Consider the following 21,872-nt stretch of genomic DNA (forward strand, 5'->3'; position numbering starts at 1 on the left):
AGGATGGAGAGGCAGCCAGGACCACATCATGCAGGCCTTAAAGGACTTGGTAAGGACTCAGGGTTTTATTCCAAGTGGGTGGAGAGCTGTAAGCAAGAATGTCGTAAGATCTGAAGCTGGTTTTTATTTTATTTTATTTATTTATTTTTTTAAAGATTTTATTTATTTATTTGACAGAGAGAGATCACAAGTAGACAGAGAGGCAGGCAGAGAGAGAGAGAGAGGGAAGCAGGCTCCCTGCCGAGCAGAGAGCCCGATGCGGGCCTCGATCCCAGGACCCTGAGATCATGACCTGAGCCGAAGGCAGCGGCTTAACCCACTGAGCCACCCAGGCGCCCTTTATTTTATTTTTTAATTTTTTTTAAAGATCTTATTTATTTGAGAGAGAGAGACAGACAGAGATAGTGAGAGAGAGAATGAGCAGGGAGGAGAGGGCGAAGCCATCTTCTTGCAGGAGCCTGATGGAGGGTTCCATCCCAGGACCCTGGGATCATGACCTGAGCCAAAGGCAGACGCTTAACTAACTTAGCCACCCAGGTAACCCATGAACCTGGTTTTTAAAAGACCACTTTGGCTGCAGTGCTGGGGCAGTAGTGATTTTTTAAGGTCCCTTCCCAGCTCCAAACTTCTGATTCCTTCCCTGTCATTCCAGGCACCCACAAACCGGTTCTAAGATCAAGAAAGATGCACCCTACTCACTCCAGAGGGCGCGAAGACAAGTGGTTTCTGCCTATGGCAGAAGTAGGGAATCTGTACCACCTCGTTCTGCAGGAGATGGAGGGAGTGGCCCAGTGAGGGAGGGGTGGGAATCCCAGTTTGGAAACATCCCCAAGCCACCTGTATTGTTTCTGCCTCCTCTGTGGAAGTTTCTGCCAATGACACAGAGCTCTGGAATGCCCCCCCCCACCATACACACACCCAGTCTTCCGTTTACAGAGGCTCAGTTGTACTTTGCATTCCTCCCAGGATTTAGCTCAAATCTACCCTACAGGAAATGGTCGATAAAGAGCTACTGATTGATTAATGAAGACAGGGAATATTCTCAGCCATTAAGCAAATATTAATGAGTTCTATGTTGGTCTTTGGGGAGGCAAGGTGATTAAGATGGGTTTCTGGCCTTCAGTGAGGTCAGAATTCAGTAGACAGACCAAAAACCACAGACAGCTACAATGTTGGATACAAGAGTAACAGCAGCAACATTTACTGGGTCCTCATGCAGCAGGGGAACGTGGGGGCTTTGGAGCTGGCAGGCCTGGGTTCAAATCACAACTTCACCAATTAGTAGCTGTGCATCTTTCGGCAAATCCCTTAAACTTCCCTATGCCTCCCCTTTCTCCTCTGTAAAATGAGAACATTAAGAGTACCTACCTCAATAGTATTGTTTTGAGAATTCAAAGAGTTAATATATATGAAACACTTTAAGTATAATTGCACAAGAAATGTTAACTGTTGTTAAAGTTACGCTAAATCTGTGCTGAGTATCACATGTATGAGGAAACCCTATGAGGCACATATTACTGTCTCCATTTTTCAGAGGCTCAAAGAAGGGGGGGGAGGGGAAGGTGCCCAAGATCAAACAGCTGGTACATGATGGAGCCCAGATTCAAACTCAGCTGTGACTCCATAGCCCATACTTCCAGTAACAAAATGATCTCACTTTCTTTTCTTTTTTTTTTTTCTTGATCTCATTTTCTTAAAAAGCTCCCACCATAGTGCTCAACCCACAGCAGGGGCCCCATAAAGGGAGCTATGACTATTACTACATTGCCCTTGGAAACTTTCCAGTAGGAGTGCTGTGGAGCCCAGAGTTAGGGCTTCTTTCAACCTGAAGGGGGTCTGCTAGGTGTTCAAAGATACTAACCTGGGTGTGAACTACAGGCTTTGCTCTGGAGTTCCATGGGTTTCCTCACTGAGGCTTGGGGTACTAATTTGGAATGCCAACTTCCACCACTAAATCAGACCAGAAACTGCCCCCAGGTGCCCAGACACCTGTGTGGACAGGCAGGCAGTTTCCTCTGAGTTGACTTCTTGTCTGGCCCTATACATCTCTCAGTTTCATCACTTAGCCACCAGCCTGGGGCCTCATGCCTGCACCTGCTGACTGACCTGGTCCCAGGAGACCCTGAGCCTTAGACTCGGGCTCCCTCCCTTGACCTTGCCCCAAAGGGCCATTTCTGATGATTCCCTGAAGATTTCTTTGATATGGTAACCCCCAGGATTCCATGTGAATGTGGGTGCTATGAGCAAAGGGAAATTTTTCTAGCTGAGTAGCAGACGGAGAGTGGGTAGAACAAGGAAGGGGTGTTGTTCTTGTTCTGAATCAGAGGTGAGCGTGGGGTGAGGCCCGCTGTGCCTCACAGTTTTATGCTGAAGCAGCGCTCATCCTAGCTGGGTCAGGCTTCCCACTCAACAGTCCAGCCTAGGTCGGCAAGGACCTCTGAGATTAGGAGTTAATTAATACTCATTTCTACTTCCCATCTGAATCACACTCAGAATCCTGGCCTTGTCTGGTAATTTGACTACTGAACGCAACCAATGGCTTAATGTCACTTAACACTCAGCCACCAACTGTGAGGCTGAACAGTAGTTGATAACAGTGAATGAGACAGTTTTCAGCCTCAATAAGCTCAGAGTACCTTACTTTAGTCCTTCTCCCAACAATTCTGTGAAAAGAATATTATTTCCATTTGACAGATGTTGAGACTTAAAAAACTAAAGTAACTGTCCAAATTCATGAAGCCAGATAAGTGAGAGAACTACCTATCACTCCCACTTCCAAAAAATGTTGGTTGAATGAATGAATGAATGAATGAATGACACAGCTATGACTGTGACCTCCTCAGTCAAAGAGCTGCAACAAAACCAAATATTTATAGTTCTCAAAGTGCTTTTTCATCTATCATCTCCTGGAGTCTCACAGCTAGCCCACGAGGGAGGCAAGGCGGGTGTTATCTTTCTACAACAGATGAGGCAACAGGCAGAGCTTGGGCAAGAGGCTTATGGCCACACAGCAAACAAGGAGTGAAGCCATTCTGGAGAAACTCAGAGTCCTCAGAATACCTCGTTTAATCATTCAAGCACGTGGCATGCAACTACTAAGTGTAGCTATGCTCCCATGTACTTTATTTTTATTATTTTTTAAAGATTTTATTTTTTTAAAGATTTCATTTGTGTGTGTGTGAGAGAGACAGAGACAGACAGAGCAAGGGGAGGAGTTGGGGGGGAGAAGAAAGAATCTCAAGTAGCCCCCGAGCTGAACTCATCACAGCCTGATGCGGGGTTCAATATCACGACCATGAGATCATGACCAGAGCCGAAACCAAGAGTCGGATACTTAACTGACTGTGCCACCCAGGCACCCCCTAAAGATTTTATTTTTAAGTAATCTCTACATCTAACACAGGGCTCGAATTTACAACCCTGAGATGAAGAGTCACATGCTCTACCAACTAAGCCAGCCAGGCGCCCCAAGTCATGTGTGTTTTAATGTTCAACTCACTCAGTCTTCCAGTTAGTTGACAATAATGACTGAGTGCTTTGTATGTTCCAGGTTCTGTGGCAGGTTCTAGGGACACAGCAGTAAATAAAGCACAGGAGATCATCTCTGCCTTCTTGGAGGCACTTGGCAAAGATCGAAGAAAATATGCCCTATTGCCAAATGCTGGGTCAGCAAGAGTCACTGTGTACAAAGCATGACTTGGGGTACTTGTGGAGGAGGTGGAGGACAAGGTTATGGGCCATAGGGCTCAGCTTCAGGAATCCTAAAATCTCCAAGCTCTTGGTTCAAAGGGTATCCACATACTTTCTCAGCCTAAAAGTTTGCTCTTAGAGAGTAGCTCCAATAGCTATCACAGCAACTTGGTCACCTGTGAAGACACTGATAACAACAGCAGTAATAGTAGCCATCTACTGAGTAACTACTATATGCCAGGCTCCATGCTAAGTGTTACATGTATCCTACCAGTTACTTTCATGCTCCCAAGAATCTTTCAAGAAAAGCACTAAAGGCAGCCTTTTCTGCCTATGGGCCCTGTCCCAGGGCTTTAATAAAACCACCTTTACACACACACACACACACACACACACACACACACACACACACACACATTATTATCTCTTTTTTATAGAAGAGGAAACTAAGGCTAGAGGAGACTAAGTAATTTGTCCAAGGATAACTACAGAGCAAGTAGGATTCAGTAATTGGTTTGGCAAATTTTGTACCTAACTCTTAACTGATGGAATTTATCCTAGGGAGGCCATGGAGAGGCAGACAGCAGGAATACCAGGAACAGCTACTGCCTGGAACAGCTCTGGAGCCTCCAGAGCCCCCAAAAAGATTCTTCCTCACTGCCTTCCATCAAGTCTGAAGATCATACAGATGAGAAGGTAAAGAGGAAATGGGTAGGTATCCTCAAGCTATTTCTAAGGCAATAGGAGTTTTCTCTCTCTCCCCACTAAACCTCCAGGGAAGAAGTCTGTGACCTCTATTTGTCACCCATCAACCCCCCCAGAGACAGACAGAGGTAGGCATGGATGGGGGCGGGGCACTCTTTTCTGCCTGGGACTGGGTAGGTGAGAGGCACATCAGAGAACAAGGGAGAAGCCTGACTGGACAAGAAGCCTGTACATGTGATATGGTACATGTCCTTCACATGGAACCCACGTGGGGGAATGCCAGGACACCTTTTGGACCCAGGAAGCCTCAGAGAGAAGAGACCAGTACAGCCCTAAACTGCAAGCTAAGCTAACAATTTCTAAGCACTGTAACTAGGTCATCAGGTTCCTAGAGAAGCCAGCTGTGGCTGGGGGATGGGGAGGGAAATTTTGTAGTCTACCAAGATCCCTACTTCCCTTCAGGCCCCGCCCTCTCTGAAATCTGCACCTGCTTCCAAACTGACCCCTTCCCCCAGCTGGGCCCAGCTGTCAACGGCTCCTAAAGCCCTGCCCCTGCCTTCCCTGGGCCAGAACCACAGGGGCCGCTTGGACCAGAGGTATCTTATTGCCACCTGAGCCCTTCAGAAAGGGAGCTGTAGGACAGGAAAGGAGTGGCCTCTCCTGGTGGTATTTCTTGCTCCATGAGGGCAGCCAAGAAAGTTGGGCCCCTTTGGGCCTGCCTAGGGTACCTTCCTGGCATTGTTGCCACAGGTGGCAGGAGACAGGTGATGTTTACCCTGCTGAGACAAGACTTGCCAAAAGGCTTCAATCAAGCCTTTGAATCTGCACCTGGCCCAGAGCCCCAAAATAACAACCAGGACAGTCTACCTGATCCACAGGTCGCAGGTGCCTCTGGCTTTTATCTCCGTGCTGTTCTGCCTGCTGTGCCCCAGCTGGAAAGGGATTCTCTTTCCCAGAAGTTACAGGAGACCTGGAGGCATCCCTCCAGAGTTGGGCCTCTCCTCACTGGCCCCACCTGTACTGTCAACTATCCCCATCCCTCTGCCCTGAAGCCTCTACCATTAGTCACTACGCCCTTTTTCCTGACCAGCATTACTGACAACTCAGACCCTTTTCAGCCAGTCTGCCTTCTCACTGCCTCCCAATGCATCATACCCTTTCTACCCACCAGATCTGCCTGGGTGGTTCTTACCTCCCGAGGCTGCCCTTGTCACACTCTTTCTACCTACCGAAAACCTTCCAATGGTCCACATCTTCCTAATAATACTGATGCCTAACGCTGACTGAGTATACTACATCAGGCACTGTGCTAGGTGGGCTACAGGGTCACTCTCTCACTCATTCAATATTTGCTCCTATGTGTCTCCTATGTGCCAAGCACTCTGTTAGATGCTAGGGATGAAGGAAAAAATGAGACAAAACCCCTATACTCTGGGAGCTTAGATTTTACTAGAGGAGACAGACAGTAAACATGTAAACATGGGTGGCCTCTTGAGAGGTGATAATTTATTTATTTATTTATTTATTTAAAAAAAGATTTTATTTATTTGACAGAGATCACAAGTAGGCAGAGGGGGCAGGGGGAAGCAGGCTCCCCACGGAGCAGAGAGCCTGATGCAGGGCTGGATCCCAGGACCCTGAGATCATGACCTGAGCTGAAGGCAGAGGCCCAATCCACTGACCCAGTCAGGCGCCCCGAGAAGTGATATTTAAATTGAGACCTAAATGGTAAGATGACGGTCCTGATCAAATCTAGAGAACAGTGATCCAGGCTGAAGAAACACAGCATGCCTATGAGAAAGAGATCGCTACCATCTTTGTTAAGGGATGACTATTATCTTCCTTTTACAGATGGGGAAACTGAGGACTCAGTGTGAACTGCACAAAGCTACACTGCTGAGAAAGCTATTCTTCAAGCCTTTGGTGATCTTTCCCTTTCCTGACACTTTCCACTATTGGCACAGAAAAGTGTCTGGGCTGGTGATGCAGTTGGCAAGGGAGAAGGTGCATACTGACAATGCAGCCTGAGACAGAGGCCTTGAGACAGAGTCATCAACTGGAGAGCTGATGGTGGAAGTGGGCTGGTTTGGCAGAGGTCCAGGGCACCTGTGGGATGCAGCCAGCACATCTGTCTTCTTCTACTTCTGGAAACTGCACCACAGACATGGCACAGTTTGCCTGGAGTGTTTCAGGTCTATTCCTCCTGCTGCAAATGAGTTTGCTTCCTTAGGGACAGAGACATTTTTGTCACCCAACCTGCATCTAATAATAATCCTTCATGTTCATTGAGCAGATGCAGGCTGAACCCTTACCCAACCTCAGGCAGTGTGCCAGGAACTCGGGGTAAAATAAGCCAGTCCGGACCGGTGAAGAAGCAATGACACAGTGGCTTGAGGTTAGGCTTTGGCACCAAATACATCTGAGTGCAAGACCCAGACCTGCCTCTTGTAAGGTATGTTAGTGTAGGCATGTTAGAGAGCCTCTGGAAGCTCTGGATGGATTCTCTGTCTTGACACAGCTGTGAGGATCAAACAAGATGATTCTGTCAAGGGCATAAACACAGCACTTGGCACAGAGCAAACACTCAACACACAGTATCTGTTATCATTACTAGAAAATACTTCTGCATTTCACTTTCTTGCTTACTCTGATGGGCTGATATTCTTCTCTCATTTAAGGGTGAGAATTTGAAGCTGATATGCCTAGTACTACACCACAAGCAAGCAAACAAGCTAAACTTCAAATCTGAGTCCAGACTTTTACCCATGGGTGTATGGAAGGCGATCAATACACACCAACCATAACGAACCTTGCCTGGTGTGTCCTGCAACAGAGGGAGTGGATGGGTGACACACATAGCCTGATTCAGATGGCAGAAGGATACCAGTAAGGCCCAAGGTATGTGGCATGGAAACAGACCACTGAGGGACAGGACCCAGATCCACTCACCACAGTATCCACAGTATCCCCAGCGCTTAGCACATACAAAGCTTGCACCAGTATTTGCTGATTTAACAAATGAAACACAACTCTGAGGACAGCTCCAAGCGATGAACAGCCTTAGGGAAGACAGGCATGGTCAATAACACTGCGCTCAAAGTCAGAACACGGATCCTAAGTCTGACTCTTGCCATTTACTGTGGGACAAGCCCGCTTGCCTTAGTTTTTCCTCCCTGAAATGGGACTGAATGTACCCACCTCACCTACTCGAAATGATGAATACAAAGGAGTCTGGTAAATTATAAAAAGGCGTCCACACTCACATAAAAGCTACTATCATCATGCTACAGACTACTAAGGCAGTAAAGTGTTGAAGGTGTCCTCTTGAATCTGAATCCCAGATTGCCTTGGTATTAATTAGCTTACAAGGCCCTGAGCACATGTCATTTTTCTCTGAGCCTCAGTTTTCTCAACTGTAGAATGACGATAACCTTGTAGGTTTTAAAGGAGGGTAGAGATAAAGAACACAGGCTTTGGAGTAAGGCAGTCTTGGTTTCAAATCCTGACCCTGCCTCCAGCTAACTAAGCCCTCCAAATCTCGTGTCTTATAATGATCAAATTGTTGGGATAGTAACACAGAGATCATGTTGGTAAAAGGCCTGTCATGTAAGTGGCCCTGGATAAACACTCACCATCACCTAGCTGGTACCGTGAAGGGGAAGGGGCAGAACGCAGTATTTGAAAGTGGGAGCCTGTAAGTGGCTATGCCGCTTACTAACCGTGCTACCTTGCATAAGTTGTTTAACCTCTCTCTACCTCAGTTTCCTCATTTGCAAAATGGGGATAACTTCAAAGTGCTGCTAGGTGAATGGAATAAATAAATACATGTAAAGCACTTTGAACAATGCCTGGCATAGAGTAAGCCCTTGATAAATGTTAGGTACTATTAATAGTAATGTTAACAATAATATTAATCACCAAGTGGAATAAGAGGGAGGGACTGTTTAATCCTGGGATGTGGGCATCCCACAGAGTAATTCCAGGGAAGCGCTTGGACAGCTGTTTGTAGGCAAGTTTTCAGCCTCTGAGAGAAAGGCTCTTCCATGGAAAGGACAGGAGACTGGGGGGTTCCTGAGCTAAAATCCCAGTCCTGCTGACCAGGAGGCCAGCCTCTGGGGAGGCAAGTCAGGCTCCTTGGAAGGGACACTGTGTTCCTGGCTCCGCCTGACCAGGGGAACAAAGGCACGTGTGTGGCCAGGGAGGAGGGAGGAGAATGTTTCCCTTTCAAGAGCGGAACAAAGGATCTGAGGCATAGTTGAATGCGTTCCAATCCCCTCCCAAGCTAGCTCCCATTCCTCAGATGATTGTCCAACAAGGTTTTCAACCTTTCTAGCTTCCTCCAGAAAGGTGAAGGGGGGAGGGGCAGCCCCACTTCACTCTATCCTCTGTCACCAGTCTCCAAGAGGCAGGATTTACATGTGCCAAACCTCCACGATCTCCCTTAGGAGTCTCCATCCTGTGCGGGGGGGGGGGGGGGGGGACCTCTGAGGGAACTCAGGGTTAATGGGTGATACAAGGCACTGCAAGTGACAAGCTTAATGTTCCTCTAGGGGGAGTCCCAGACTGAAACTGCTACTGAGTGATGGAGCCATGAAGAGGTAGGAGTTCTGACCAGCCCCCCAGCATGGGATGGGGGGGAAAAGCCTGACAGAACTAAGTGGAAATGTATTTTCAAATCTTAAAGGGATGATCAAGGGCTGGAGAGAGAAGCTAGGTGAAGGGTCAACAGGGAGGGAGGAAAGAAAGTAACTGACAAGAGGAAAGGGAGGGACATGTCCAAAAAAAGCAGTTTGTGGGGAGGGGGGAGCCTTTAGGGACATGACTTTCCAGTTTCTACACTCTTGCCAGCAGGAATCGGCTGCAGGGCTGGGACAGGAAGCAGTCCATGGAAGTCATTGCAATGGCATTTCCTGAAGAGCGAGAGAAAAACCTCTAGTTCCGAGGGGAGCTCTGGAGTCTGCCCCAAAAGCCCTGCAGCTTAGAGCTAGCTTGTAAGGCTTCAGCTTGGACTGGGAGTCTCATCAGGGATGGAACCAAGTACCAGAAGGTCCCAAAGGCAGTTTCTTTCTGCAAAAACACTATTTGCAAAAATCAATACGTAATAAACGGAAAGCCAGAAGGAGCCCTAGGATGCGGCTGCAGTTTACTGCTGATATGTACAGTCACTGTTCTGAAAGCCTTAAGACATGGATTAACTCACTGAGTCTTCAGAACAAGGCACTATTATGATGGCCATTTACAAGTTAACAGACTTGCCCAAGGTCACGCAGCAAAAAAAAAGTGATCAAGTGCAGATCCGAAAATCCAAGCCCTGCATCTTCCCCCTGATGTGTGACCTTGGCAAGCCATTTCACCTTTCTGAGCCTGCCTTCCCTCCTGCTCACCTCCCTGGGTGGCTGTAGGCATCAAAAAGGCATGATGGATAGGAAAGCGCTTACTGAGCTGCTAAGTACTACATAAATGTGGTTTAGTATTATTGAAGGGTCCCTCAGAAACCACCCTACGTTTACACTGGGATTATTTAATTTTTGTAGTTAAAGTATAGCTGTTGATAGAAAAGAGACATCCTTAAATGTAATTAATGTGAAATTGGGCCTAATGGAGGAACTGGCCTGGGGGTGAAGTGAGTCGGCTAAGGCAAGACAGCGAGTCTGAGCAGACTGACAGCAGAACAGGAATCCCAAGACCAGTGCTTGTACCACTGTGACACAGGAACACCAAGAGCTCCTGCCATGACGAACACTGCTAGGACCTGTCTGCCTTGAGAATGTGTTGGAGGGGCACGCAGTCCAAAAAAGGAGAATGGATGTTGAATGAGTTTCTGATATGAGTTCTGTGATGAAGATGGTTAAGAATTATGATACCAACATACGCCAGGCTCTACACATCACAGGCATGCCTCATTAGGTCTTTGCCATGACCTGATGAAGCAAGTATTATTTGCCCCAAAGTTCAGAGAATTCAAGGAGCTTGCCCAAGGTCACACAGCTAGATGTGGGTGAGCTAGGACCTAGGCCTGACAAGCTGCAGTTACTCAGACCGAACTACTGCTAGAATGGAGGACCATTCAGGATACCAAATTCAAAGAGAACTATCCCTAAAGAACATTTAGCTTATTTAGACTTGATTTCATAACCTCTAAGTGGTTAAAAAATGTGGCTTCCATCAATACACCATGTGTAAGCCTGGCTGTATTCTCTAGTCACTTCTCACTACTTCCACCTCAACCTCTTGGTTAAAACCACTCTTCTTTCTCACCTGGCAGGTGCACCAGCTTTGTCACGGGTTCCTCCTGGCTGCAGCCCTTGCAGAATTCAGATTACTTCACCCCTGCTGCAAACTCTCTTCAGGCCTTTCTCTTGTTCATCCACAGCCAAGTCCTCAGCATGGTCTATAAAGCCCTACGCGATCTGGCCTTTGGCTACCTCTCCCCTCTCAGTCCCAACCACTTTTCCTCTTGCACATTCTTCAGGTCTTGGCTCAAACACTATCTTTCCGTGATACCCATCTCTCAAAACTGCAGTCCCACCTCCCTTGCAAGGCATGACCTTAACCCACTTAATTTTCTTCAGAGTGCTTACTATCACCTGATGTTTTATACATGTAATTTCATGCTTATTGTCTATTTCTCCCCACTGGACTGTGAGCTTCACAAGGACGGAATCTTAATTTTATTTAAGGCAATAGTACTCTTAATACCTAGGACAGCCTAGACACAGGAACTCAAAAAATATCGTTTGACTCAATGACTGAATGATCAGGTCAGTGAAAATTCCCATTACTGTTATTCTGGTGTGATAACTGTCTGTTTCTTCAGAAATTTGTTGGGCATCTCTTTCATTAGGTACCTGCTATGCCCAAGACCTCTGCTCTGTGCTGAGGAAGTAAGTGTGGACAAATGTGGACTCCACCTTCAGGAAATTCCTAAATCTGGTAGAGATATAATAGTGTGAAAAATATCTTCTTTATACTAAGTTCATGCTACCAACGTTACTTTCATTTATCCAAGTTCTGTTGGGTTCTCTACCAATAAAAAAGGCACAGCCCCTCTTCCTCCAGATATTTGAAACTGGTGATCATAATCTCTTGAGTCTTCTCTTCCCCAGGCTAAACAACAAGACCCAGTGGATTGTCTGACTCAGGTCTGCCAACTGGGAATGGGGAAGAAAGACTGTCGGCTGGAGGGACAGAACAGAAGCTGCTCCAGGAGCAGAGTGACTCCTTCAACAAGAAAGGAGGCGTCCCTAGGGAGGACTCTGTGGAATTAGGTTGGGTGTGGGGGTAGGGAGGGCCTGTTAATTAAGGTAGTAGGAGATTATACTTCTTCTTTTTTTTTTTTTTTTAAAGATTTTATTTATTTATTTATTTATTTGACAGAGAGAGATCACAAGTAGACGGAGAGGCAGGCAAAGAGAGAGAGAGAGGGAAACAGGCTTTTTGCTGAGCAGAGAGCCCGATGTGGGACTCGATCCCAGGACCCTGAGATCATGACCTGAGCCGAAGGCAGCGGCTTAACCCACTGAGCCACCCAGGCGCCCGGAGATTATACTTCTGTCGAAGAGCAGCTCACTGAGAATTACTCCTAAATCCATCCATGCCAAACCCAGACAAGACCACGGTTGCTGAACGAAAGCCCCATGATGGAAGGCTGAGGACACTGGAAAATGCTGAAGCCCACTGGCCTCAGGACAGATACTTGCTGGGGAAAGGACAGCTGACAACCACTGGTTCCTTCAGCCCAAACAAATCTGGTGACTGCCCACACAAAAGTCAAGAAAACCCTCTGGGTTCTGTTGGGACCCCCTGAAAAAACACCTGGGTAATTTTCTACCAGAAGCTGAAGGGCTCTATGGGGGCCACTGGGGAAATTAGTCCCAGGACGTTTGGAAAATCCTGTGATGGTGACAGAGTTTCAAGAGCAACCTCAAATGTACATGCAGAAGAACTGAGTGTTTGAGGTGGAGTCCCTGAGACATTTCTACCTCACTTTGGGACCTGAATGAGATTACTAAAAATTTCCACGTTTGGGGTTTCTAATGGGGTTTCCCCAAGAAAACCACAGAATTGCCAACAGCTGCTGAGATCTACAAAGGTCACTGAGGTGCTTCAGCTAGCAATACCCATGACAAAGAAGCCAGAATAGACAAGAAGAAACCTACAAGATCTAGAAGACCACAGAACCATGCAGCCTGGGAAAGGCCAAATTATGTTTCCTCTCTCCACACAACAGTTCATTGCTCTCGACAATGGTTTTCCATCAAGCTAAGGAGTTTCCCAGGGGCTGCGATCCCAAAATGCCTTGCCACCTGGGTCTTCACCCTAAAATTGTCCACATTCCCATTGGAAAGCCCCCAAAACACTCTGTCCCTACAGAGAAGATCGTATCATATTCCATTCTAGATGAGTATCTCAGGAGTTGGCTTTGTTTCTTGAGAGACTCTGGGGCCAAAGTTCAGTTTTCTGAGGCAGATGGTCCACTCATTAAAAGAAGTGCTTCCACCCTACAATTAAGGCCCAGGAAGGGCTTTTGTTCTAGATTCTTTACTAGAGTCAAGCTCTGGCAGGTGGCTGTCATTATTCTATTTTACAGGTAGGAGAGATGGATGGACGAGACACAAACAGGTTCCGCATCTTGCTAGGTGACTCTGGGCAGGCAGTGGTGTGGCTACATGTGGAATTCCAGTCCTTGGAGCTCACCCACAATCAAGAAGATATAGCCAAAGCAGGCCACCTTCCCCCACACACGCACATGATTCTTATCTACTGGCCGGGCCTGAGAGGGTTTAACAACGAAAGAACTAACAAGAAGGTCACTCTGACTGGGCAAAACCCTAATGCCTTTACCAACGCCAGAATCTGAGGCTACTACACACATACCTTGGGGAACCTGCTACTGCCAACAAAGGAACTGTTCTACCTGTGGCTTCCTGAACCGTGTCAGGATCACAGACCAGAGCAAGAACCTCCATGGGCATGTCTGTGTGGCTCAACAGCATTTCTGCCTTTCTGTGCCAGGATATCTGGGTCACTTTACTACTCCTACAACAACCTGATGTGGACGGAAAAGACTTTAGGCTTCAGACTCAGGCCGACCTAGGTGTAAATTCCCATTCAAGTCACTTAACTGGCTGAGGGCTCCCTGGAGCCAGTCACTGAGCTACCCAGAGCTTCACATATAAACTGGGAAGAAACGCACCTGCCTTGAAAAGTTACTTTGTGGGATATATGAAATAACACATCATTTCCGTGAGGGAAGGTATCGTGTGAGGCTTACTGCCAGCGCCTAGCACAGGGCCTGCCTCAGAGTAGATGCTCAGTCAATTTTGGTTGCGTGAGTAAAAGACCAACACCAGGCCTCAGACATGGGATGTACTCCGTAAACGCTGATTTCCTTCCCCTTTTCTGCAGGGATGCTAAATTTAAAGCATTATCCCAGGGTAGTAATGGCCCGCAAGTCCTACACTCGTGGATCTGCCACAGCCTCCAGGAGGGTTTTGAGATGCCACTGCAGGAGCCAGTCAGTGCAGCGCAAATACCATGGTACTTGACAGGGACGTGTGTGGGTAGCTTCTATCCAAAGGATCTCTACTCTCATATTCTTTACCTCCTGGCCTCAAGGAGCATGTGTGCCCCAAAATGGTGCTGATAGAACTGGCTTCTGCACACATCCCCTCTGTTCACCCATAGGAAGTAACATATGGTATGTTGTCTAACGGGCTCTGAAAATTCTTGAGCAAAGACACAGAAGATGGAATTTCAATCCAGGGGTGATCTAATGAACTTGCCCAGTGTCGCTGTGTCTAAAATCTCTTTCTGGATATAATACTGGGCGACTGGGAAGTCTCTGATCCAGGCAGCCCTCTGCAGAGGCTGCTGGACAGAACAGGCACCTTTCCCAGACTGCTTTTTGTTAATAGCTGGCAATAACCCACCTGGCATTAGCACCCCTAGCCAAGGACAATAGTCAGGCAAGGTGGGCACAAGGCCCACGTCTCTACTAGGAGATGCCTCAGAGGCTGGGTCTGAAGTGCTGGAATCCTGTCCCTCCTGTAATCAGCTGAACAAATATTTGCCCCCAAAGAGAATCAAAGCAGGAGGGAATAGGCGAGGTCATCACACAAACCAACAGGAACTATTTAATCATTTATCCCCCCAGGGAGTTCATTTACAGAACGGCTTTCAAGTCCGGTCAGCCTTAGCTCTAGAGCTCTCCACCTTTACCTCCCCCAACCCCACCCCAGTCATCTGACCTCCACTGACTTGACCCCTTTGTATTTTACAAGAACTGGCAGCAAGAAGAGTTAATGAAGTTGCAAAGAAATGGGAAATAAGACAGGGGGAAGGACAAACTAGGCGGTCTCTGGCTCAGAGGTAAACTGAAGTGCCACGCCCTAGGCCCGCCTATGGATAATTTGCATTCTTGACATTCCTGAGTCCGTGGTGCAAGGCCCCTTCCATCTCGGCTCCTTCAATAGAGGACTTATTTTGCCCAGTCTGCTCAATTTTCTGGGTGTGCTGAGGGGACCCAATACGTCTCATAAGCCCTGCATCTCCTCTAGGCAGGGAGATCAGCAAGGCAATTAGGACTGAGTACATTGTAGAAGAGCAAAAACTGCCTACAATGACCACTGGTAAAGAACTCTCACCACTATCTGCTCCTAAGTTGGTGATGGGCGAGAGAATTCTCCCTCCCTGGGAAAGGAATGGGGGCACGGCGCGACTCCTGCGTCTGGAACCAATAACAACTACCACAGAAACTTGCTGTTTCTGTAGTCAGCTCCAGTCACTGCTCGCATTAGCTCCCAGATTTACAATGCTCTGCCAGGCAAAGAGGGCTTGCCACCTTTCTTTTGGGGGGTGGGGACCTGAGGCTCGAGGTAAACCGGCCTGTCCAAGGTCACACAGCTGGTTGGATGACAGGCCTGGCACTCACACCTATGTCAGCTTGTTTCTGAAGTCTGTCACTGAATCTCCATATCCCAAAGGGCCCCACAGACCAGGTTCTTGCTTTGCCAGCCAACAGTGCTCCCTGAAGAGGCCCTAGGGCCCTGGCCGGAAAGCAACAGGCAGAACAGCTGGAGCTCCCCAACCGACCCCAGGCAGTGAGGTGCAAAGTCCCCGGGCTTAATGCGTGACACAGCAAGAGCTCCACAAACAGGCCAACCGTGCAGAAAGTTGCACCCTTTAGAGCAAATGAACAGAGGGGTGCAGCACAAACACAACCGGCCCACTGGCACAGCTTACACTGCCCTAAAATCTGACAACCCTCAACCATCCAAGCCAGAGGGAACTTCTGCCTGACCGTACCCTGTTCTGAGACGAGAGGAACATGTATGCAAACTCTGAAATAAAGGGAACTTGATTTGTGGGAGGGAAGCCCACGACAAGACTGACATCCCCGGGGGAGTAAGAATGGAGGGGCTCAGAGGCATTACACTCATCAGTGGTGAGCCATTTTGTCAGGGTGAGGGGGAGCCCTGGAATAACTTCCCACTTGCAAAGATTTGGGCCCAAATGAACACACAGGCTGTGTTTTCCTGTAGTGAGAAACTGGAACACAAGTAAGAAAGAGTGGGGTCATGAGGGTGACCAGAATGAAAGATGCCCGGTCCTTCAAGAACTAGGTCATCTGTGTTTGAGAACAGTTAACCTCTTGTGGTGCAATGAGGCTGGTCATATCTCCTTAACAAACAGTCTCCAATAACCACCTAGCACAACAGAAAGAGATATGGGGGAGAGGCTGTTAGACATCTCCCGGATGGGAGACCAAGAGAAAGGTACACACAAGGGGCGTGGTCCTTACCCAGCCGCCGTTCTCCTGGATCCAAGGCTCTAGGTGGTCGTTCAGGTAAGTGGCCATCCAAGTTGCGATCCGACTCACCAATGCCTGCATCTCCTTGTCTACGCTCTCCACGCACAGAGCCCCACCGAAGGAGAAAAAGGCCACAATGCGACCCCAGTTCACCCCATCCCGGAAGAGTTCGTTCACCACCTGCTCAAAGCTCTGATACGCTGTCCCTGGGGTGATGTGAAGCTGAGATGTCAGGTCGCTGAATGCCCGCCGGTACCTCAGTTCAAACTCATCCCCAGCCTCCCTCAGCGCTTGCTTTACCGCTGCCATGGGGATCACCTCCCGGGCATCCAAGCTGCTGCTGTGGCCAGTGGCTCCATTCACCGCAGGGCTGTCCGCCAAGTGCCAGGATGGGTTGCCATTGATGGCACTGGGGGTCTCCATCTCTGATTCAGTCCCTTCTGGGGCCTCAGTTCTGTTCTCTTCTGCATCACTAAACTGACTCCAGCTGTATCCTTTCTGGGAAAGCTTGTAGGAGAGAAAGTCAACCACCAGCTCCCGGTTGCTCTGAGACATCTTTATAATAGGGATGGGCTCCACCAGTCCATTGTCCAAAACACCTGCTCACTCACTGAGTCTGGTCTCTGCTTAGTGCTTCTCTTCTGAGATCCAAAGCCAAGATAGGGTTCTGATGGGAGAGAAAGAGCTTTAGGAAAAAAAAAATTAATATGCATGCCCTTTACCCTACAATATCCTATTCCCCTTTCAGATACCAGAACTGGTTTCTTTGTGGCTCTTAGGAAGGTCTGGGTCTAGCTTCCAAAAGACTTCAATGAAGTCAAATTGAAAGCACCCGTGGACTGTTTCTGAATCACTATACCGGCTTTTTTTTTTTTTCCACCCCAACCATCCCCTTTTCTCCGAAATGCTTTCCTCAGAAAGTCACCCCCACGGGTAGTCTGCCTCTCCACCCCCACCTCCGCACCACCTACATTCAAAATCCGTCTCAGGCAGCCGCAGGCAGGTGCAACCCCCGGAAGATCTTTTGTAACATAGGTCGGGAGAAGAGGTGGCAGCCGGGATGCCGGCAAGTCAGCCGGCCTCACGGCGGCGGGCAAAAAAAAGGAGCTCCGGCTGGAAGGATCATGCGACCCGGCAGGCTGGGAGCCCAGAAGGCGACACAGGAATTACGAAGCTCAGGAACCGGCCCCCTCGCTTGCTTCCTCCTCCATCGCCCGGATCGAGGGCGGCCACTCGGCAGCGGCCTCCTGCCACCCGGGAGCCCAGCCCCCTCGCTCTTGCACGCCCCTTGGCTCTCCGCCTCCTGCTGGGAGCCAGAAGAACTCTCCCGGAGGTGGCTGGTTGTGGGGTTTAGGTTTTTTGTTGTTGTTGTTTCTATTTAAGTACCAGCTCAGGGTTAGGCTTCCGAAACCCTGAAGGGACTTCTCAATGGGGCTCAAGGTTTCGAGAAGGGACAGAGGGAGGGGGAAACTGCCTCGGATCTGCGGTCTGACTTCGGAAAGGCCATCCCCGGGCCTTTCCGGGAAGCTGACGGCCGGGGACCCCCCAGAAACACCGCTGATTTTCTTTGACTTCCCCAACGGCCCTGGACGTGGCGGCGGTGGGGGGGGATTGCCGGGTCCTCCATTCCCCGCACGGACACAATGGCCGCCGGCGCCCTGCACAAAGACCGGGTGAGGGTGAGGCGCCGGGCCTCTCCTCGGGTCAGGGAGAGGGACTGAGGCCTGTTCGAGCCTCCCCCCCCCCCCGCCACCCACAACAGCTGAGACCACGTTTTCCTGAGAACAGGCCCAAGGCGGCTTCCTGGCGCCCCCGGGAGGGCTTGGGGGCCGGGGGCTGCACCTCTCCGGGGCCGGGAGCGGGTGGGCTGCGGCCTGGCGGCTTCTCCCGCGTACTAGGCCGGGTACCCGCCGGGCCACCGCCCCGTTGCCAGGCAACCGCTCTCCCTCAGGGGCGCCCCCTAGTCCTTTCAGGGAGGAGGGGTCTCGCCCCCGGCGGCCCGCCCCGGCGTGGCCAATCAGCGAGCCCAGTCGGCAATGAAGCGGGACGGCGAGGGCTCCCATTGGGCGCAGGGCCTGCCACGCACAGGGGAGGCGGTGCTCTCACCTGCGAGCCCCGCGAGCCGTGGGGGGCCACATCCCCCCTTCATCGGCCAGGTGGCTTCCAGACGCGAGGGCTCTTCGTGGCCAAGTTCCGCGCCACGGACCCGGGCCGGCCTACCTGGCTGACGGCTCGCGCTGTCTCTTCCGAACGAGCCGGCCTCAGTTTCCCCTGAAGAGACCGGGGGAACTTGCAAGCTCAGTCACTTCCGGTGCCGCGGCAGCGCGCGCGAGCCCGAGACGCAAAGGGAGTGCGCGCCTTGAGGACTGGCGTCAAGACCTGGGAGCGAGCGCCCCCTTGCGGCAGATCTGGGGACTCTGGAGACGCAAAAAAAAAAAAATCAACGTTTATATTCATTTTTCCTTGAGTTCACTCATTTAATCAGTCAATTTTATCCATCTGTGAGTTTATATATCTAAAAATTGTCGCGTTGTAGCTAAGAATCTTGTGTCTTGGATGCCAACTCTGTCAGTTGGGCCAGTTCCTCAACGGCTCCGTGCCTCAATTTCCTTAACTGTAAAGTAGGTAAAAAACCAATTTCCCTCATTCAGTTATTGCGAGGACTGAAAGAGTTGTTATTTATGAAATCTGTAGCACAGTGTGTGGTCCATAGTATATGTTGCATAAATCTATCCCACAAATGTTTATTATTTGGGTTGCTAAAGATAGAAATAAGACAAGACATGGCCCCTGCTTTCATGGAGACAAACCCTTGAGCTGGAGAAAGACAGTAAACAACTAAGAAAATACACAAGGTAATTTCAAATAGTGGCTAGTGCTATGAAATGAGTGAGTCAGGGTATTGTCATAAAGAGAGTGAAGGGAGGTACTTCTTTAGATTGGGTGGTCAGGGATGTAAACCCGCCCTGCCTGCCCAGCGAGAGAGAGAGAGAGAGAGGCATTTATTCAACAAATTGTATATGTAGGGTGGCCAGGGATGGCCTCTTTGAAGAGATGGCACAGAATCCAAGACGGGAAATAAAATAAAATGCGGACCCATGGTAAGAACCTAGGGAACAGCAGCTTGGGAAGAGGGAACAGTTTATGCAGAATGTCCTGAGGCGGGAAGATCTTGGCATGTTCCAGAAACTGAAGGAGAAGCAAGTTGACTGGAAGGTAGTGAGGGAGAGGAAATGTGGCATGGGAGGAGATTAGAAAGTCAACCATGGAAGTGAGTTAGACTTAATCCTAAACACTGAGGGGTGTTTTATGTTAATTTAATTGATTAAAAATAGGTATACAAGAACACCGAAAATTACAAATATGCAAAGAGCACAGAATGAAAAAGTTAATTAAATCTTCTTCCCACCCCTGCTTTCCCCACAGCGTTCATCACTTTCTTCTGAGGTCTTTCAGAGATGGCCGGTGTATTCACAGGCTAATTACGTGTACATATTTTTTTATTCAAATGATAGCTTGCTATAAACACTTCTACATCTTGCTTCTATGACTGAGCTCCACATTTTCGGTGTGCCACAGTTTTTAAAATTAACACACAGCTTATAAAGACATGCCATATAATTTCCTTGCCTAATATTTTATTTGCGAACACTTAGGTGGTTTCCATTCCTTTCTTATTACACGTATTGCTATAACTTGTCCATTTGTTATTTTGCATACATGGGAGTTTATCTGTTAGGTAAATTCTTGGAAGTAGAATACCAGTAAATGAGTATATGAACTTGATTTTGTTTTGTTTTAATGGATATTGGCAAAGTACTCTCCCTAGCAATTGTACCACTTTGCCTTCCCATCAGTAAAGTATGAGAGTGCTTCTTTCCTTACATCCTGAACTACATGTGTTATCAAACCTTATTTTCCTTGCCAATCAGATGGATAAAAACCAAGAGGCACTTTTATTTTTCATTTCTTTTTATTAAGAGAGAAGTCGAGCAATTTTTTGTATTTATGAGCCTGTTAGTGGGGGTAGGGCTCTCGTTCTTTTTCAGGCTCCCCGCCAAGCAGGAGCTGGACACGGGGCTGGATCCCAGGATGCAGGGCTCCCATCTCAGGAGGCTGGGATCGTGACCTGAGCTGAAAGGCAGATACATTTAATGACTGAGCCATCCAGGTGCTCCTGGGGAGGGAGGCCGGTTCTAGCTCTGGTGAATTCTCTGTTCACTTCATTTGCCCTTTTTTCAGTTCTTCTTTCCATTGAGCTTTTGCTTGTTGATTTATAGGAATTTTTATCTTTTTTTTCTAAACCTAAGATGTAAATATTTTTCCAGTTATCATTTATTACTATGGACAAACTTTGATTTCTAATGCATCTGAATTTATCAGTCTTTTACTTTGTGGTTTCCAGGTTCTGTGTCATTCTTATGAAAACCTCCAACTCAATATTAGAAAACAAATTCTCTATTTTCTTCTGGTTTTTACATGACTTCATATTTTACATTTCAATGTTGTGCCATCATAAGGTCACTTTGGTGTGAGGCAGGAATCTACAATTTTTTTTCCCAAATAACCACCCAGTTATCCTAATATTATCATCTTTTCCCAACTCGTTTGAAATGTCTCTATTATCATAATCTTCATTCCCAAGTGTATTGGGGCCGATTTCTGAACTTTCTATTATGTTCCAAGGAAGAGCTTTTTTTTTTTTTTTTTTTTTTAAAGCTTTTATTTATTTATTTGACAGAGAGTGAGAGAGCACAAGCAGGGGGAGCAGCAGAGGGAGAGGGAGATGCAGGCTCCCCACTGAGCAGGGAGCTGATGTGGGGCTCTATCCCAGGACCCTAGGATTATGACCTAAGCCAAAGGCAGATGCTTAACCGACTGAGCCACCCAGGTGCCCCTCACCAATGGAAGAGCTTTAAACCAGGGCAGGATGTGATGATTTGTGTGAATCTGTGAAACCTCCGGTGTCAAAATTATTTCAATGTGAAAATTATCATTATGGAAGTCTATGATGTGCTCTGGGGGCCCAGCAGAGGGCAGATCAGCCCTGCCCAGAGACATAAGCTTTATTGAACTGGTCCTTAAAAGGAGAATAGGATTTTGCCTGGAAGAGAAAGGAGGTAAAGGGCATTTTAGGTGGAGGGTGCTGCCTGAGCAAAGGCATGGGGGTCTAACGTGAGAGTCCATGGTGTTTCCTAGAAATAAATTGGGAAGGCTGAGAGGGGAGAAGTGGTAGTGGAGACTGAAGGTAAATGTGTATTCGCATGTGCCTGACATTGCATGGACACCAAAGAAGCCAGCCAGGTGTCTTGAACAGAAAGGACGTGAAGAGATTTATATTTTGGAGAGATGGAAAGAGTCTTGGGAAGGGAACTTTGCAATATTTACCAAAAGCCTTAAACACTGGTCTGGAAAGATCATTGAGAAATGATCTTTGATTCCATGCATCCAAAGATTTATCCTCAGAGATGTCTGTGCAAGGTTATAACACAGGAAAGAAAATTAAAAATTAAGAAGGTCAATAAATAGGGTGACGGTTTACATGGGTTAAATTCTCACATTAAAATTGTAATTGAGTAATATTTAATGAAGTGGAAAGATGCTCCAAGCATAACACTTAAAAAAACAAATTGCAAAACTATACTGAGAATTACGATTTATAAAG

At 48.0% G+C, this 21,872-nt stretch overlaps 1 protein-coding gene across 6 annotated transcripts in view; it reads right to left on the minus strand.

The window, feature by feature from the left end:
* The window catches only part of BCL2L1 (BCL2 like 1), a 51,359-nt gene extending 32,821 nt beyond the window's left edge, over positions 1-18,538 (minus strand). Inside the window, exons 1-2 of one of the 6 annotated variants that reach the window (XM_047743829.1) lie at positions 18,428-18,538; positions 16,199-16,892 (exon numbers count right to left, since the gene is read on the minus strand). In XM_047743829.1, coding sequence (XP_047599785.1) covers positions 16,199-16,762 — 564 coding nt within the window. In that variant the 5' untranslated portion in view covers positions 16,763-16,892; positions 18,428-18,538. Of the gene's footprint in view, positions 1-16,198; positions 16,893-17,178; positions 17,431-18,313 lie in introns of those variants that run through there. The other 5 variants (XM_047743831.1, XM_047743830.1, XM_047743828.1 and 2 more) reach the window with 5 other exon arrangements.
* Between the last annotated feature and the right edge of the window lie 3,334 nt (positions 18,539-21,872).

Source organism: Lutra lutra, chromosome 9 (assembly GCF_902655055.1).
Source record: "Lutra lutra chromosome 9, mLutLut1.2, whole genome shotgun sequence".
Lineage (NCBI taxonomy): Eukaryota > Metazoa > Chordata > Mammalia > Carnivora > Mustelidae > Lutra > Lutra lutra.